This window comes from Neoarius graeffei, chromosome 19 (assembly GCF_027579695.1).
Source record: "Neoarius graeffei isolate fNeoGra1 chromosome 19, fNeoGra1.pri, whole genome shotgun sequence".
Classification (NCBI taxonomy): domain Eukaryota; kingdom Metazoa; phylum Chordata; class Actinopteri; order Siluriformes; family Ariidae; genus Neoarius; species Neoarius graeffei.
The window spans coordinates 39,367,030-39,386,799 of NC_083587.1; the positions used below are offsets into that span (position 1 = coordinate 39,367,030).

The 19,770-nt window shown below is 40.1% G+C and overlaps 1 protein-coding gene across 1 annotated transcript; it reads left to right on the plus strand.

The window, feature by feature from the left end:
- The first annotated feature begins 7,659 nt into the window (after window positions 1–7,659).
- On the plus strand, window positions 7,660–11,398 carry prlh2 (prolactin releasing hormone 2). The gene is made up of 3 exons (XM_060900892.1): window positions 7,660–8,349; window positions 8,923–9,133; window positions 10,792–11,398. Exons 2-3 carry the CDS (start codon window positions 8,950–8,952, stop codon window positions 10,992–10,994), a joined length of 387 nt encoding a protein of 128 aa, XP_060756875.1. The 5' UTR covers window positions 7,660–8,349; window positions 8,923–8,949; the 3' UTR covers window positions 10,995–11,398.
- The last annotated feature ends 8,372 nt before the right edge of the window (window positions 11,399–19,770 follow it).

Genomic DNA, 19,770 nt, shown 5'->3' on the forward strand with positions numbered 1-19,770 from the left:
TGTCTTTGGACTGTGGGGGAAACCGGAGCACCTGGAGGAAACCCACACGGACAGCATGCAAACTCCACACAGAAAGGCCTCCATCGGCCACTGGGCTTGAACCCAGAACCTTCTTGCTGTGAGGCAACAGTGCTAACCATTACACTACTGTGCCACCCACTCCCAACATATGGTCACAAATGTGGGTGGGGGCCAGCATCCATACATTCCAGTTTACCAAAACATTGTCTGCCTGAGGATCCTCCAGATCTGCTTCTTTATTGAATAAACAGCTATGAACAAAAGGCTTGACTAAACAGATATATGTTTTAATGACCTCCACCAAGGAGGTTGTACTTTTGGTTTGGATTACACAAACACTACCTGCCCGACTTTCATGAAACTTGCTGGAAAAGTGTAGCATGGGCCAAGGAAGAACCCATTCAATCTTGGAGCAGGTCTGACTCACGTCTTGATGAATTTAGTTACTCTTTCGCTAACATTGCGACATTTGGCCTCGGTGAAGGTCTGAGCTCTTCAAGTGCCCTTCTCATTTCTATTGCAACACCTCTGACACACGTGCACATACACAATACCCGCTCTGCAACAATTACAGTGCCATTCTGCGTTACACAAGCTGAGATATTCAGCTCACAGGAATAGAGATGTAAGGTGAATATGCCAGCCTATGTAAACACACCTCTGAATATAGAATTTCACACAATTCAGCCATGACCAGGCCTTGCACACAAACAACCACCAGACACGTTTGGCAAATCTGAGCTCACAAACTCGTGCTGCCAGTTAGCTACCAACGCCTTGGCGAACGAAGCAACAGTATTCTGCTCCAGAGACCTAATGTTATTTGAATGAGCATCACACTGAGATAATAATGAGTCTGAATTTGAGCCTCAATTACCAAATGCATTAAATTTATAATTGGCAACAGTGGAGAAAAAATCATGCCGTTACCATTGGATGAGCTTCTTAACAAAACAATGTGGATGTTTATAGAGTAAAAAAAAAATTATCCTTCAGACTTCGCCAATGCTAATTAAACAAAAAAGTGCTCTGGCTGGGGTGGCACGGTGGTGTAGTGGTTAGCGCTGTTGCCTCACAGCAAGAAGGTCCGGGTTCGAGCCCCGTGGCCGGCGAAGGCCTTTCTGTGCGGAGTTTGCATGTTCTCCCCGTGTCCGCGTGGGTTTCCTCCGGGTGCTCCAGTTTCCCCCACAGTCCAAAGACATGCGGTTAGGTTAACTGGTGACTCTAAATTGACCGTAGGTGTGAATGTGAGTGTGAATGGTTGTCTGTGTCTATGTGTCAGCCCTGTGATGACCTGGCGACTTGTCCAGGGTGTACCCCGCCTTTTGCCCGTAGTCAGCTGGGATAGGCTCCAGCTTGCCTGCGACCCTGTAGAACAGGATAAAGCGGCTAGAGATAATGAGATGAGATGAGCGCTCTGGCTAACAGAATGTGAAAGTAAGGTCAAATGTTTAATACATGCTGTGCCCATAAGCTGAATCAGATCATCTGTCTATGTGTGTGTGTTTAAGCCTAAAACATGGGGCAGCCATTGGTCCACAGGGTCGCTGGTTCGATTCCTGGGACCAGCAGGAAAAACTTAAGGGGAGCTGAGTGAGTGAACAGCACTTTTCCTTCCCTTTGTATCATGGCTGAAGTACCGTTGAGCAAGGCACCTAACCCCCAACTGCTCCCTGGGCGCTGTAGCATAGCTGCTCATTGTTCACTTGTGTGTGCATGCATGTGTTCCCTGCTTCAGATGGGTTAAATCCAGAGGAGGAATTTCACTGTGCTTAAGTCTGTGCTTGAGTGTACTTATGACAGGCTTGTCTGACTCGTGCCCTAATTTTAAAGACTTGTGACTTGACTCTAACTTGAGTACTGATGACTCGGACTCGTGCATTATTCAGTCCCCCCAGGATTCCGCGGGCCTTTTTTGTGATTGTTGCGGGCTAAAATGTCTGATGTTGCGGGGGTTTTTCAAAAAAAATTGCGATGAAAGTTGCGGTGTTTTTTAGGTTTTTGTTGTGATTACATTGCGGGAGGAAGTGAAAGTTGCGAGAAATTGTTGCGATTTTCTCTTTTTGTGATTAAAATTGAGTGATATGTTAAATATTATTACTGAAAAACTATTGATTAAAAAACAAAGGCACTGAGAAATGGTCCTATAAACAACTTTACCAATATAAAAGATTACCAGGACTACAAAAATGCAGAAAAATAGGCTTTACTTATCCAAATGCACCTGTTGGTTCAAAAGTTAAAGTGCATAGAACCTCACAGCACAACATGAAGTTACCTTAAAATATAATATAATTGCCTCAGCTTTCATGTAAGAAAAAAAACTATTAATACTAGTACTGTGTGCAGGCAGTCTCTCCTGAAGACTAAATTAAACAATAATTATAAACTAATAAAATAAATGGCTCAGGCTTCATAGAAGAAAAAAGCAATTTGAACAGAATCTCACAGTATGATGCTGAAGCTGCCTAAACAATGGAAAATAAAATACCATTTTGGCAAAAATGTTGGCATCCATTAATTTATTGTATTAAGTAAAAAAAATAATGTAAAGTGCACACAGTCCTTCACTGTAAACATAACACACTTTCAGTAACAGAATTTAAGCCTATATAAACACTGACTCGCACATGCTGCTTCTCTTGAACGTATACACGGAAGTAAGGCGGAAGGTAGTTTGTCGACGTCACCTCAAGACGACGCCAACGATTGGTCAAATTTGCGGGAAGGTTGCGGTGATTGGATATAATTGCAACACCGCCCTGAATTCGCGGGGATTGGTTGAATTTGCAAATCGCAACATCCTGGAGGGTCTGATTAACTGCAGTCAGACTCTTCAATTGGAGACGAGGACTCTGATTTTTTTTTTGTCATGTCATAATAAATATCTACATTATTTTTATAGGCGGCACGGTGGTGTAGTGGTTAGCGCTGTCACCTCACAGCAAGAAGGTCCTGGGTTCGAGCCCCGGGGCCGGCGAGGGCCTTTCTGTGTGGAGTTTGCATGTTCTCCCCGTGTCCGCGTGGCTTTCCTCCGGGTGCTCCGGTTTCCCCCACAGTCCAAAGACATGCAGGTTAGGTTAACTGGTGACTCTAAATTGACCGTAGGTGTGAATGTGAGTGTGAATGGTTGTCTGTGTCTGTGTGTCAGCCCTGTGATGACCTGGCGACTTGTCCAGGGTGTACCCCGCCTTTCGCCCGTAGTCAGCTGGGATAGGCTCCAGCTTGCCTGTGACCCTGTAGAAGGATAAAGCGGCTAGAGATAATGAGATGAGATTATTTTTATACTATACTATATTTTATATTAATTTCGTGCAAGAGAATGCGCATTCACCTGTTCATACGTCATGTTCAGGAACAAACTAACGTTAATGGCGCTAAAATGCCTGGAGAGAAGGCCCTAGGATTGTCCGCTTTGCTTATACAGACTTCTCATGCAGTGGGGAAAAAATGCACTGCTATGTGTTCCGTATGTAGAAGAACTATTGAGGAGACGACGGGGACGACCTCGAACTTCAATCATCATTTGGTAAGACCACGCCCAGAGAAGTAAGGACACGCTATGTTCATTGCTCTGTTGATAGTGGGCGGGGCTTGCTTACTGATGAACTAGCTAGTGTTCTCCCTCTCTCATGTTATTTGCCCTGTTGATAGTGGGCGGGGCTTGCTTACTGATGAACTAGCTAGTGTTAACCCTCTCTCATGTTATTTGCCCTGTTGATAGTGGGCGGGGCTTGCTTGCTTACCGATGAACTAGCTAGTGTTAACCCTCTCATGTTATTTGCCCTGTTGATAGTGGGCGGGGCTTGCTTGCTGACTGATGAACTAGCTAGTGTTAACCCTCTCTCATGTTATTTGCCCTGTTGATAGTGGGCGGGGCTTGCTTGCTGACTGATGAACTAGCTAGTGTTAACCCTCTCTCATGTTATTTGCCCTGTTGATAGTGGGCGGGGCTTGCTGAGTGATGAACAAGCTTTTTATCTGTAGCCTATTAACTAAAACGGGGCAGTCGAGCAGTAATGTTAGTCCAATGCAGTAGCAGAGACGCTTTCACATAAAGGCAGCAACAGCCACCATCAAATGGTGTGGTTGGAGTCTTGTTCTTGGACTTGACTTGGGTCAACAGTAGACTCGACTCAAAAGTTTCTTTAATGACTTGGACTTGAACACTGGGGACTTGAGACTGGACTCGGACTCGAGGTTTAGTGACTCGACTACAACACTGACTTATGATTAATAAAGGCTTCTCTAAACATACTGTATGGTTTCCTTTATGAATCTATTTATTTATTTAGTTTTCAGAATATAGATCATAGTATTCACACATGAACAATTAATAAACTGCAGAAATGGCTAGGGGTAGCTATAACACCCCCAAGCCCCTCTCTGGTGCCGTCCATGTTGTAGCCATGTTTTTTTTTTTTAATTACTTAAGGTCACAAAATTTCTTACTATCTGATTAATTATTCCATTCATCTGTTCGTTAGCCACCACTACACTAACACTCTGTGCACAAGCATATTTACACTACCATTCAAAAGTTTGGGGTCACTTTGAAATGTCCTTATTTTTGAAAGAAAAGCACTGTTCTTTTCAATGAAGATCACTTTAAACTAATCAGAAATCCACTCTATACATTGCTAATGTGGTAAATGACTATTCTAGCTGCAAATGTCTGGTTTTTGGTGCAATATCTACATACACTTGTGTTCAAAATAATAGCAGTCCAACACGACTAACCAGATCAATCACTGTTTTTGGTGGAAATCATATTACTACATGGGAAATAATTTACCAGTAGGTGTAGTAGAGTCATAGAAAACCAACAGACCCAACATTCATGATATGCATGCTCCCGAGTCTGTGTAATCGAATAATTAAGTGAAAGGGACGTGTTCAGAATAACAGCAGTGTGGAGTTCAATTAGTGAGATCATTCATTCTGTGAAAAAACAGATGTCAGTCAGGTGGCCCTAATTTAAGGATGAAGCCAGCACATGTTGTACATCCATTTCTCTCTGAAAACCTGAGAAACATGGGTCGTTCCAGACATTGTTCAGAAGAACAGCGTGCTTTGATTAAAACGTTGATTGGAGAGGTAAAACGTATACTGTAAAGAAGTGCAGAAAATGATGGGCTGCTCAGCTAAAATGATCTCCAGTGCTTTAAAATGGACAGCAAAGCCAGAGAGACGTGGAAGAAAACAGAAGACTACCATTCGAATGGATCGAAGAATAGCCAGAATGGCAAAGACTCAGCCAATGATCAGCTCCAGGGTGATCAAAGACGGTCTGAAGTTACCTGTGAGTACTGTGACAATTACAAGATGCCTGTGTGAAGCTAATCTATCGGCAAGAAGCTCCCGCAAAGTTCCACTGTTAAAAAAAAGACGTGCTGAAGAGGATACAATTTGCCAAAGAACACATCGACTGGCCTAAAGAGAAATGGAAAAACATTTTGTGGACTGATGAAAGTAAAATTGTTCTTTTTGGGTCCAAGAGCCGCAGACAGTTTTTCAGACGACCCCCAAACACTGAATTCAAGCCACAGTACACTCTGAAGACAGTGAAGCATGGTGGTGCAAGCATCATGAAATGGGACTGTTTCTCTTACTATGATGTTGGGCCCATTTATTGCATACCAGGGATCATGGATCAGTTTGCATATATCAAAATACTTGAAGAGGTCATGTTGCCTTATGCTGAAGAGGAAATGCCCTTGAAATGGGTGTTTCAACAAGACAACGACCCCAAACACACCAGTAAGCGAGCAGCATCAGGGTTCAAGACCAACAAAATGAAAGTTACGGAGTGGCCAGCCCAATCCCCGGACCTTAATCCGATAGAAAACTTGTGGGGTGACATCAAAAATGCTGTTTCTGAGGCAAAACCAAGAAATGCAGAGGAATTGTGGAATGTTGTCAAATCATCCTGGGCTGGAATACCTGTTCACAGGTGCCAGAAGTTCTCAGAAACCGTGGTTAGACAACTAAATATTAGTTTAGTGATTCACAGGAATACTAAATCCTTACGATTTTTTCAGTTTATACAGTAAATATTTGGAGTTTGTAATGAAAAATGCAGACACTGCTATTTTTTGAACAGCCCAATGTTCATTTTTCTTCATTTTCTGTAAAGTAATTAAAATATTGATACATTTTTCTTCATGTTTTGATGTAGAATATAATGTATATTGTTCCCAATGCATGGAAATAAAAACTATTATAAGGATTTTGAGCTTTACTCACGTTTTTAAACACACTGCTATTATTTTGAACACAACTGTAGGTGTATAGAGGCCCATTTCCAGCAACTCTCACTCCAGTGTTCTAATGGTACAATGTGTTTGCTCATTGCCTCAGAAGGCTAATGGATGATTAGAAAACCCTTGTACAATCATGTTAGCACAGCTGAAAACAGTTGAGCTCTTTAGAGAAGCTATAAAACTGACCTTCCTTTGAGCAGATTGAGTTTCTGGAGCATCACATTTGTGGGGTCGATTAAATGCTCAAAATGGCCAGAAAAATGTCTTGACTATATTTTCTATTCATTTTACAACTTATGGTGGTAAATAAAAGTGTGACTTTTCATGGAAAACACAAAATTGTCTGGGTGACCCCAAACTTTTGAACGGTAGTGTATGGTTTCTTTTATGAATCTATTTATTTAGTTAGTTTTCAGAATATAGATCATAGTATTCACACATGAACAATTAATAAACTGCAGAAATGGCTAGGGGTAGCTATAACACCCCCAAGCCCCTCTCTGGTGCCGTCCATGTTGTAGCCATGTTTTTTTTTAAATTACTTAAAGTGCCATTCCACCATTGGATGTATTCTTTGGCATAAAATACAATATATTTTATGACAACATGACTAGACAGAGAAATCTTTTAGCTTCAAAATGATATATCAAACATAATTTTTTGACAATGACAAGTATATTAATTTTGCGACCAAAGTCACCTACCCTTTTAATTTCCGCGCGGTAGTGAAACGTGATGTCATCGGCAGGTTCCCTTTCTTGTGTACCACGTGTCGGTCTATTTTTAGACCAGGAAACCCCCAAAGTGAGAGAGTCATTTCTCCTCATATATGGGGGCCAAAAAAATTGCGAAAAATTTTGAGTTAATCTTTCAGTTAGCTAGATTTATTGGTATGAGCTAGATTTATTGGTATTATTTTTATCGCGTTCTATCTGCCATTGCTGATAATATGTGCCACGTCACACGTCACGTGGTACACAAGAAGGGGAACCTGCCAATGACATCACGCGCGGAAATTAAAAGGGTAGGTGACTTTGTCGCAAAATTAATATACTTGTCGTTGTCAAAAAATCATGTTTGATATATCATCTCATCTCATTATCTCTAGCCGCTTTATCCTTCTACAGGGTCGCAGGCAAGCTGGAGCCTATCCCAGCTGACTACGGGTGAAAGGCAGGGTACACCCTGGACAAGTCGCCAGGTCATCACAGGGCTGACACATAGACACAGACAACCATTCACACTCACATTCACACCTACGGTCAATTTAGAGCCACCAGTTAACCTAACCTGCATGTCTTTGGACTGTGGGGGAAACCGGAGCACCCGGAGGAAACCCACGCGGACACGGGGAGAACATGCAAACTCCACACAGAAAGGCCCTCGCCGGCCCCGGGGCTCGAACCCAGGACCTTCTTGCTGTGAGGCGACAGCGCTAACCACTACACCACCGTGCCGCCCTTGATATATCATTTTGAAGCTAAAAGATTTCTCTATCTAGTGATACCATTTATATATGTTGTCAAAATATATTGTATTTTATGCCAAAGAATACATCCAATGGTGGAATGGCACTTTAAGGTCACAACATTTCTTACTATCTGATTAATTATTCCATTCATCTGTTCGTTAGCCACCACTACACTAACACTCTGTGCACAAGCATATTTGAATATGTAGACATCATGTTATTTTATATCCTCTATATGCAGCGTAATGAGGATGAGGACAGGTGAACATGTACGTGTAGGCAGTGTGACACACTGTGTGAGCCGTCAGGCCGCTGGTCACGGACTCGGTGATGGAGAGTGATCATGCGTGTCAGGAGGAGCTTCTTTCTCTCCCATCTTCTCATGTCCTTAAGAGTTATTGGACAACAGAACATGAGTGGGAGGATGGCAGACCATAAAAAAAGCGATGGGGGAAGTTTACCCATATATGTGTGTGTGTGTGTGTACACAGTGTCTGACTCCTCCTTGAACATATTATAATCCAGATCAGCTGAGATATAAATGTGACAGCTGCAGAAGCGCGGTGTCTCCAGGGCGAACATCCTCACACACAGGTAAGTTACAAACAACAACTAAATGTGGACGTGATTAATAATATTCAGTAAATACTAGTTTTTAACACACATATATAGGCATATTTTCCGTAATCTGGTATAATGCAATTTCGTGGAAATAGGCAGGCTATAGACTGGCATCCTGGTTGGGGAAAAAAAAGTTAGAAATGTTTTAGTGACAAAACGACTTGTTTGAGAACATGTGATAAATAACAGCCTGTATGCGTTTACTTTGGTTCATTTTTGCTCTTTTAGTCTGTGAAGTCACCCTGGAAAAAAAAAAAAACTATACACAGTGTTCTCGAGTTATTAATAGATTTACTGAACCTTACTGTGATGGAAAGAACTTGCAGTTTAAAGCCAATTTGTGACAGTTTATTTTATTAAAGTAAAATAAGTAGGCTAGATAATAGTTGATCTTTCACTATATAGCCAGATGCAGGTGTTTGCAGGTTTCAGGGAATGTTTGTATATTTAATGTACAGCTACACATCCCCCCCCCCCCCAATACATGTGATGTGCACAAGTTATTATTGACCTGTTTCTGTAAAATATCAGAAGTGTTTTCTTTAGAGTTCCACACACTCCTCCTGCTCCGGTATGGTGTTCCTGGGTGGTCCTGTGTCTCGGTCCCTGTGCACTGAGCAGAAACTCAGCTCTTTCCGTCTGCACTGGCTCACCATGTTGATCGCAGCGCTTCTCATCCTGTCCACAAGTGCCACCTGTGCGCAATGCACCACGGTCGAGCAAGATCTGCACATCGTTCACAACGTGGACAACAGAAGTATGTAGATCGAAGTGCTGTCAGAGACATAGATTTAAGGCTTAGAAAACGGGTCAAGAACACACCGCATGCCTCCCCGTCCGAAAAACTAAAAAAAAGTTTTAGTACATGGCTATTTGGAATTGTGACTTTGATTGTATTGCAGATACCAAGATATACCTGCTGTTTTTTTAATTAATAAGGTTTAAAAAAATAAACAAAAATCATTACATGGGATTGAGCTGAAGAGTTTATGGTATAAATTTATATTTAATAGTAGGTCTGAGCTTAGGTTTTTTCGCTCGTGACACGAATGCAGTGAAAAGCAAGCTGGACGAGTCCTGTTGGATTTTACCAGGACGTGGGAACATCGTGCATCGACATAATAACATACTGTATTCCTGGACTGCACTGTAGACTACATGTAAAGAGTGTGCACCATCCTTTTATGTTTATGGTATCGTTAACACGCATGTTCACAAGCCAAAATGATAAGATGCTGCAGCAGGCTTACTGCGTACACACACACGGGTCGGCTGTCCGGCTACTGCTCGTATTCTTTAATAGGGTATCCCTGTACTCACTATACCCCGTGTATGTACATGGTACACGTGCCGTTTTGGGGGTGAGGCTCACTTTGATTTTTATGACAGCGGCTGGATAGGTCTGTGAAAGATGTAAATTTTTGCAACGGCTCTGTAGAAATCTGCTTGAAATCCCCTGAGTCTTGGGAACTATTTTGGGGACTTATTATAGGACTTGTTCACATGCAGCTCACACAATCTTTGTATCGTTATCTCAGTCTGTTAGACTCAGGAGCTCAGACTGCAGTTACTGACTTTATATTATAGACACGCAACTCTTGCAGTCTTTGTTTATAGTTATTTCAGTATTGAGCTCTGTCTTAAGTGGCCATTTACATTCCGTCAGTTTTCCTGGGTATATTTACTGTCTTAGATGTACATTGAATGTCCTGAGCAGGAGCTCAGATTGCAGTTGCTAAAATAGTAATAATTTATTGATATAAAGTGTTTTGTGGTCAGTGTACGACACTGTAGTGTGTCATATGACGATGCAACTTTCATAAATATTACCATATATCAGTTGTAATTATGTTCTACGTATATACCTGCAACTCTGACTATCATTTTCAAGTGACTAATAAAATGGGTTTGAAAGTTCCTACTTTTAAAACATATTTCTGATATGGTAATTTTCTTTAAGAGATTTCATTTATATGTCTCTGATTGCTCGAAATGTGTCTCCGGGCATTTAAAAACTGCAGAGCTTCCGGGGGCCTCTGACGGCCCCCAGGCCCCCCCTTCCCATTTTCCTGGAGCCGCCCTGTCTGGTCAAGGTTTCATTTGATGAAGACCTGAACTGACATGGATGAAGATATCCCGGGGATTTTAATGTTAATATAATTGAGTGAAAATGTGAGGATTGAGATCTAGACCAAATCTATCATTAAAAGCACAAATATATAAAAATGAATTAAAGTTAAAATATATATTATCAAAATTTGCACAACAAAAAAACAAACCCTAGGTTAATTGGACATCTGGCTGATCAGCAAATGGTAAATTATTAACATCAGAAAATGAAAAATCACTCAAGCCCCCCTGCTCTTTTTTTTGTCCTTGCGCACTCATATTGCTTTTCTTTTTCCTCCACCACAGGTCCAGAGATCGACCCGTTCTGGTATGTGGGTCGCGGCGTGAGACCCATCGGCCGCTTCGGGAAGCGCGAGAGTGACGCACCATTACAGCACGCGCTCCTCCTGCTCGTGCTCAGAGCGCTCAGGAACACGGAGCACACGCGCAGCCAAGCCTCCTCCCCAAACATGGACTATTACCCAGAAGTGCACAAATCCTATACTTGAACCGAAGGAGAAACATGTTAGTTATTATTACCAGAAGGAAGACCAGCAACTAATTCCATCTGAGTTAAGGTAGCTTACTGAAGTACTGGTACCAAATTGTACTTTATTATCAAAAGGTAACAGAAATATGACATACGGAACCGACGGTATAGGTCAAATTAACCAATTTACAGGAGGCAGACATTTTGAATTAGAATAAGTCAGTTTTCTGTCCAAAACGACTCCAACTACCTACATAACAGTTTATGAAAGGTGCATTAAATACACATAACTGTTTTAAAGGTCTAAAAAATTGTAATAATAAAGTTTCAGTACTACAACAAAAGGTCAAGTACAGTAGTGAGAGACCTGTACTCAATGTTGCTCTTTAGTTGATTATAACTGATGATTTTTCTGTTTGTCTCCTAATACCAGATTTTATTTTTTACATATCGAAGACCATCGTTTTTTTTTATTTTATCTCTTCATTCCTGTTTTCACTTCCAAATGTAGTTATTGCTTAAATATATGTCCATATGCATTAATGTAATCGATTCCTCATTAACTGAGTAAACACATGCAACCTTGACCTTCTCATTTGGTTGTTGAAAATGAACCCCTTAAATTTCTGTTTAAAGCAAAGTACCATTCAGTATGAATGTCAGGTATGCAAACTTTATTCAGGTATTCTTTTTGTCAATCAGGACAAATTTGGCAAATGGAAATTTGAGCCCATTGTCATTACTTTGATTATTTTCCTTATCCGACGGGGTGGGGAAAAACACAATGGCTTAAAATGTCAAAATGAAATGGTTTGAGGGATTGTAGTTTCCAGTCTCTCTTCTCCTTCAAAACACAAGATGGGCCATCAGAAACTCAACACACAATATGTAGGACACATACTGACAATTCTTATAATTCTTATTAACACATCCTGAATATAACTAACACATCCATACTTATTTATTTTTTACAATAGAAAAATACCAGATATTTTATCCTTGTCAACTGCACTTTTTCTTGGGAAATTTGTACATCTATCTGAACAAGAAACATGCATTTGTACATAGACATCATCAGAGACAACCATGAAGAGGGCTCATTTAAGAAGGTGTGTGTGTGGGGGGGGACCCTAAGTGTTTGTAAGTAGTAATAGAGCAAACACATTGCTTCGAGCAAGAAACTAAACATTAAATTCTCAACAAAATCATGGATTTTATTATTTTCCCCAAACACTGCCCTAAAGCACCCTGTTTCAGCTAACTATTGAGTTTTGAGTTCTGTCACAGCAATAGATTTGTCATGGGGATTACAGAAATTGAGGTTGAATATTGATTAGTTTTAATTTCCAGAAGCACAATTTCTCCCATTCATCATGGTTAGACCCCACCTATTGTAAACACACATAAAATACTTAAAAGAGTAGATATAACCAAAAAAAAAAAATCAGAAGAGATGTAATTATTTAAGCTCCCCCTAATATGTACTAGTGCATCTCAAAAAATTATAATGTTGTGAATTTTTTTTTTGTAATTTAATTAAAAAAGGGAAACTTTCATACATTCTATATTCATTACATGTAAAATGAAACATTTCAAGCCTTTTTTTTTTTTTTTTTACATTTGATGATGATGGCTTATAGCTCATGAAAATCAGACATCCAGTATCTCAAATTATTAGAATATTTCATTTCAAGTTTGAGTAAAACAGCATAAATACTATGTATCTCTTGGTCTAGTTCAGTACACACAACCACAATCATGGGGAAGACTGCTGACTTGACAGTTGTCCAGAAGATAATCACTGACAAGGAAGGTAAACCACAGAAGGTCATTGCTGAAAAGGCTGGCTGGAAAAGGTGCACAAGCAACAGGGGCGACTGCAGCCTTGAGAGGATTGTCAAGAAAAGTAAATTCAAGAACTTGGGAGAGCTTCACAAGGAGTGAATGGAGGCTTGTGTCAGTGCATCAAGAGCCACCACGCACAGACATCTTCAGGAAAGGAGCTACAACTGTCGCATTCCTAATATTAAGCCACTCCTGAACCAGAGACAACGTCAGAAGCGTCTTATCTGGGCTAAGGAGAGAAAGAACTGGACTGTTGCTCAGTGGTCCAAAGTCCTCTTTTCAGATGAAAGATAAAATTTGCCCAAATCACGCCTCCCTGGGCCTCCCTGGGGTGGTGTTCCAGGCATGTCCCCCCGGGAGGAGGCCCCGGGGAAGACCCAGGACACGCTGGAGGGACTATGTCTCTCGGCTGGCCTGGGAACGCCTCGGTGTTCTTCCCGAGGAGCTGGCCGAGGTGTCTGGGGAAAGGGAAGTTTGGGCTTCCCTGCTTAGACTGCTGCCTCCGCGACCCGGTCCCGGATAAAGCGGAAGAAGACGAGACGAGACGAGACGAGATAAAATTTGCATTTCATTTGGAAATCGAGGTCCTAGAGTCTGGAGGAAGAGTGGAGAGGCACAGAATCCAAGGTGTTTGAAGTCCAGGGCGAAGTTTCTGCAGTCTGTGATGATTTGGGGTGCCATGTCATCTGATAGTGTTGGCCCACTGTGTTCTATCAAGTCCAAATTCAACACAGCCATCTACCAGGAGATTTTAGAGCACTTCATGCTTTCATCTGCTGACAAGCTTTATGGAGATACCGATTTCTTTTTCCAGCAGGACTTAGCAACTGCCCACAGTGCCAAGACTACTACCAAATGGTTTGCTGACCATGATATTACTGTGCTTGATTGGCCAGCCAACTTGCCTGACCTGAACCCCAGACAGAATCTATGGAATATTGTCAAGAAGAAGATGAGAAACACCTGACCCTAAAATACAGATGAGTTGAAGGTCGCTATCAAAGCTTCAGTACCACCTCAGCAGTGCTACAGGCTGATCGCCTCCATGCTACGCCACATTAATGCAATAATTCATGGAAAAGGAGCTCCACCCAAGTATTAAGTGTACAAATGAACATGCTTTTCAGAAGTTGGACATTTTTGTATTGTAAATCATTTTTGATTTATCTTTGGAAATATTCTAATAATTTGAGATACTGGATTTCTGAGCGATAAGCCATAATCATTAAAATTAAAACAAACAATAAAAAGGCTTGAAATACTTCACTTTGTGTGTAACGAATATAGACCATGTGAAAGTTTACATTTTTTAATTAAATTATGAAAAAAATTAACTTTTTCATAATATTCAATTTTTTTGAGATGCACTAGCACTTTTCTCACACTAATTAGGACATACATACCTTTTCTATTAATTTCAGTATAAGCATATATATAGTAGCATATATATATATACAGTATAAATAACTGTAAGGTTATTTTTTACTGACATTATCTATCACATCTCAAATAACTAAAAACTGTACCTGTTTAGTGTCTCTGTGGCCTGTCATGTTTAGTGTAGTTTGTGGATTTATTTTAACCTCCTCACCACCTACTGTATGACCTTGCAGCCATATTAGAAACCGAAATTTTGATCATGTTGCTTGCAGTTTATCTCTTGTGGGTGCCTGGGTGTATTATACACTCAGTAGTTGATGCTTGCGGACGTGCTCTGTCCGGCTTTTTAAGTTCTAATATGAAATGATAGTAGTCAGACATAGTACACAGCAAAATCCCCAGTGTTGAATTAACACCCAGAGTGTTGATTTAACACCCTACTGTGTTTATATATGTCCAATTGGACACAAATTAACTCCGAAAGTGTTAATTCAACACTGAGGAATTTGCTGTGTAGGGTACACTTTACTGTAAAATGCACATTGCTTTTTCTTTCATTTTTGACTGCCAATTTTGGTTGAATATAGGCTAAACACAGGCAGGAAACGAAGTTGGGCGAGTACAACAGACAGCCCTGCACTGTCGGACTAATCTGAGGAATTTACAGGAGACAATTGTTTGTATTTGTTGCTTTGAACTTTTTGTTCCTAATTTGCACAGAATTAAGAAAATTTCAATTTAAGCATCACTTGTTGCTCTATGTTGTCAGAGTCATAGCTCTATGTCGCGGACACACGTCACAGAAAATGAGCAGTTGCTTGTTGTTTTGTTGTTTACTAGGGTGAGTGTAGGAAAAAAGTTCAAAAGTAGAGTCTAAATGGTTCTTCAGTTTAGTTCAAGCAGAACCCTATAAAAGAGGATCTCCTTATTAGAGATGGTACAACCTTCCTATCGTCCTAATGAATAGTTAAATATCCAAAGAACCTTTAAGGGTGTCTTTGTTTTAAGAGTGTAGCAACTGAATAGACTTAAGTTATGCATGTAATAGGTAGAAGTTATGGTGGTACATATATTACACTGACTTTTCTTTCCGATGTGCAGTGGATATATAAAGTGTACACACCCTGTTAAAATGATAGGTTTTTCTGATGTAAAATAATGGGACCATGATAAAATAATTTCAAAACTATTCCCACCTTTAATGTGACCTATAACCTGTGCAATTCAATTGAAAAACAACAAATCTTTTCAGGGGGAAAAAAACGTACAATAAGCTGGTTGCATAAGCGTGCACACCTTTAAACTAATACTTTGTTGAAGCACCTTTTGATTTCATTACAGCATTCAGTCTTTTTGGGTTGGAGTCTATCAGGCTGCCACATCTAGACTTGGCAATGTTTGCCCACTCTTCCTTGCAAAAGCGCTAAAATCTGTCAGATTGCGAGGGCATCTCTTGTGGACAGCCCTCTTCAGGTCACCCCACAGATTTTCAGTTGGATTTAGGTCTGGGCTCTGGCTGGGCCATTCCAAAACTTTTTTGGGGTCATTATCAGGCTGAAAGATGAAATTCCTCTTCAGCTTTCTAGCAGATACCTGAAGGTTTTGAGCCAAAATTGACTGGTATTTAGAACTGTTCATAATTCCCTCCACCTTGACTAAAGCCCCTATTCCAGCTGAAGAAAAACAACCCCAAAACATGATGCTGCCACCACCATGCTTCACCGTGGGTATGGTGTTCTTTTGGTGATGCGCAGTGTTGCTTTTGTGCTAAACATACCTTTTGGAATTGTGGCCAAAAAGTTCAACCTTGGTTTCATCAGACCATAACACATTTTCCCACAGGCTTTTGGGAGAGTTGATGTGGTTTTTTTTTTGCAAAATTTAGCCGGGCCTGGAAGAAAAACAGGGTGTGTACACTTTATATATCCACTGTACATCAGAAAGAAAAGTCAGTATAATATATGTACCACCATAACTTCTACCTATTACATGCATAACTTAAGTCTATTCAGTTGCTACACTCTTAAAACAAAGACACCCTTAAAGGTTCTTTGGATATTTAACTATTCATTAGGACGATAGGAAGGTTGTACCATCTCTAATAAGGAGATCCTCTTTTATAGGGTTCTGCTTGAACTAAACTGAAGAACCATTTAGACTCTACTTTTGAACTTTTTTCCTACACTCACCCTAGTAAACAACAAAACAACAAGCAACTGTTCATTTTCTGTGACGTGTGTCTCCCTGACCAGTTTTCCTCTCGTCTTTTCATCAATTTTGGAGGGACGTCCAGTTCTCGGTAATGTCACTGTTGTCCCATATTTTCTCCACTTCTTGTTGATGGTCTTCACTGTGCTCCATGGTATATCTAATGCCATGGAAATGTTTTTGTACCCTTCTCCTGACTGATACCTTTCAACAATGAGCTCCCTTTGATGCTTTGTAAGCTCTCTGTGAACCCTGGCTTTTGCTGGAGGATGCAACTGAGTAAATGTCTGAACTTTATTTGGGGTTAATCAGAGTCATTTTAATTGATGGCGGGTGTGAACCCAAAAAGACTGAATGTTGTAATTAAATCAAAAGGTGCTTCAACAAAGTATTAGTTTAAGGGTGTGCACACATACAACCAGCTTATTGCACATTTTTAATGTTTTATGTTTTCCCCCTGAACAGATTTGTTTGTTTTTCAATTGAATTGTACAGGTTATAGGTCACATTAAAGGTGGGAAAAGTTTTGAATTTAATTATCGTGGTCTCATTTTTTTTACATCAGAAAAACCTATCATTTTAACAGGGTGTGTACACTTTTTATATCCACTGTAACTACGTATATCTGGATGTTGTCTCATGTTACTGAAAGTCTTCTTAATGATTGGTACTGAAATGTAATTCTATTAAGAACTCGTATAAAAAAAACCCCAATAATCTTTAGATTACACTTTTGATCTAAGACCTTTTCACTACATCAAGAAAAGGAATTTAGAATTCAATCTAGAACACAGAAATTTTTATAGCTTATTTTGTTGTATTAGGAATTAAATGAGACAATGGTAACTCAGTGGTTAAGACTCTGGGCTACTTATGAGATCACCAAGCGGCCGTTTTTGGTCCTTAAGCAAGGTTCTAAACCCTCTGTGCTCCACGGCTTCTGAATTATGGCTGATCGTGTGCCCTGAATCCAGCTTCCTAATAAGCTTGGATATGCAATGCACATAATTTGACTGTACTGTATGAAGATATGTGCCAATGCAGGATATATTTAGCTTCTAAAATAAATGCAGGACTAATGCAATAGCTAATCTGGAGCAAATTATACCCAAATTCATGCACACACAAGCAGCTTGTGTGTGCAAATTGCATGTATGTATTTATACACCAAATTTCTTTGTGGTTAGCGTTAGTGAAGAATGTAATTTTCAAATGAAAAGTGACTCTTCAGTTTAAACACTTTCAAACACTGCTGTTATGTCTGGGGGTCACTGTAATCAGAATATTGTGGCAGCAAAGTCAACAGCATTCAGGTAAATTATAGTTGTGCTGATTTGATCTGATAATTGGCATACACACGAGATAGTCCAATCTGATTTGGGAACTTGTGTTAAATACACTGGTCAGTACGCTGACCCACACAGAAATATTTAAAATATGAGTGTGTGTGTGTGCGTGTGTTAATGGAGAGGCAGCCATCCATACTGATTAGGAAATCAGACATTGTATATGACGTACACACACACACACACACACACACTCTCTTAAAATCTTTATCTTGTAATGAAAGAAGGGCTTTAAATATGACAATTGCTTCAATTATCATTGTCCACACAATGTTCAGTATCATTGCATGTACTGAACATTGTTTGGAGAATTTTGAACATATCTGCTTCAAAAGGCCCTGTGGTAGGTTTTCTTAATTCCACCATGACATTTCACTCATATACCATTCTTACCATATACAGTTTGACCTCTTTTGGGAACACAGATCATACACAATTATTTTTTTGTCACACTTTCAACATACAGGACCAAAACACAAACACCTATAACACTTCAGGAAGGAATTTCCAGAATGTACAACAATGTGACATTTACAATAATCATATACAGTACCCTCCATGATTATTGTCCCCCTTGTAAAGATTCGTAAAAAGGGTTAAAAAACAAATCCATCTTTTGGTGAAGTCGCTTCATCTCACACTGAAAAAACGAGAAAAATCCAACCTTTAATATAAAAAAACATTTATTCAGAGAAAAACAAATCCCTTATCAAGAAATAATTATTTTCAACAAAAACACATGTGCCACTATTATTGCCACCCCAGCATTTAATACTTTGTCCAACCTGCCTTTGGCAGTAAAACAGCACTGAGTCTTCTATAACATTTTATGAGGTTGGAGATACAGAGCAGGTCATCTGAGACTATTCCTCTTTACAGAATCTCTCCAGATCATCCAGGGTCCTCGACTCTCTCTTGTGCTCTCTCCTCTTCAGCTCACCCCACAGGTTTTCACTAGGGTTCAGGTCAGGGGACTGAGATGGCCATGGCAGAAGCTTGATTCTGTGCACAACGAACCATTTTTGTGTTGATTTGGACTATGCTTTGAATCACTGTCTTGCTGGAAGATCCAATGATAACCCAGTTTTAGTTTCCTGGCAGAGGCAGCCAGATTTAGATTTAAAATGTCCTGGTATTTCATGGAGTCCATGATGCCATGTACCCTAATAAGGTTTCCAGGGCCTTTGGAGGAAACACAGTCCCAAAACATCACAGAACCTCCACCATATTTTACAGTTGGGATCGGGTTCTTTTCATTATAGCCATCCTTCTTTTTACACCAAACCCACCTTGAGTGTTTATTGCCAGAAAGCTCCATTTTTCTTGTAATTCCCCAACAGTGATGCTTGGGGATTTTTTTTTCTTTTTCTTACCCTCCTCTTCACTGTACGTGTGGGCAAAATAATCTTGGCTCCTCTTCCAGGCGAGTTTGTAACAGTTCCAGTTGGTGTCCACATTTTTATTATTATCCTAACAACAGAAACAGGCATTTTCAGGCGAGTAGATATTTTTATAACCATTCCCTGACTTATGAAGGTCAACATACTTCTCCCTCATTTGGTTTGTGTGTTCTCTTATTTTTCCCATGTTGATGGATGACTAAGGGAATTTGGCCTCTGTGTCACCTCATTGTTCCCCAGTTAATCAGGAAGTCATGGATTACAGCTTGAAAGTTCCTACATACGCCAGTCAACTCAAACATGTACAGTTTAAATGGGAAACATGCTTCAGGTACATTGTGTTTACTATAATTTCCAGGGGTGCCAATAATAGTGTTTTTGTTGAAAATAATTATTTCTTGATGAGGGTTTTGTTTCTCTCTGAATACATTTCTTTCAACGAAAGGTTGGATTTTTCCCATTTTCTCAGTGTGAGATGAAACGACTTCACCAAAAGGTGGATTTTTTTCTAAAACCTTTTCTTTAAACTAATCTTTACAAGGGGTTACAATAATTGTGGAGATCACTGTAGGTAAAACTCTATGTATTGTCTGTGGAGCATCTGTGAATATACTCT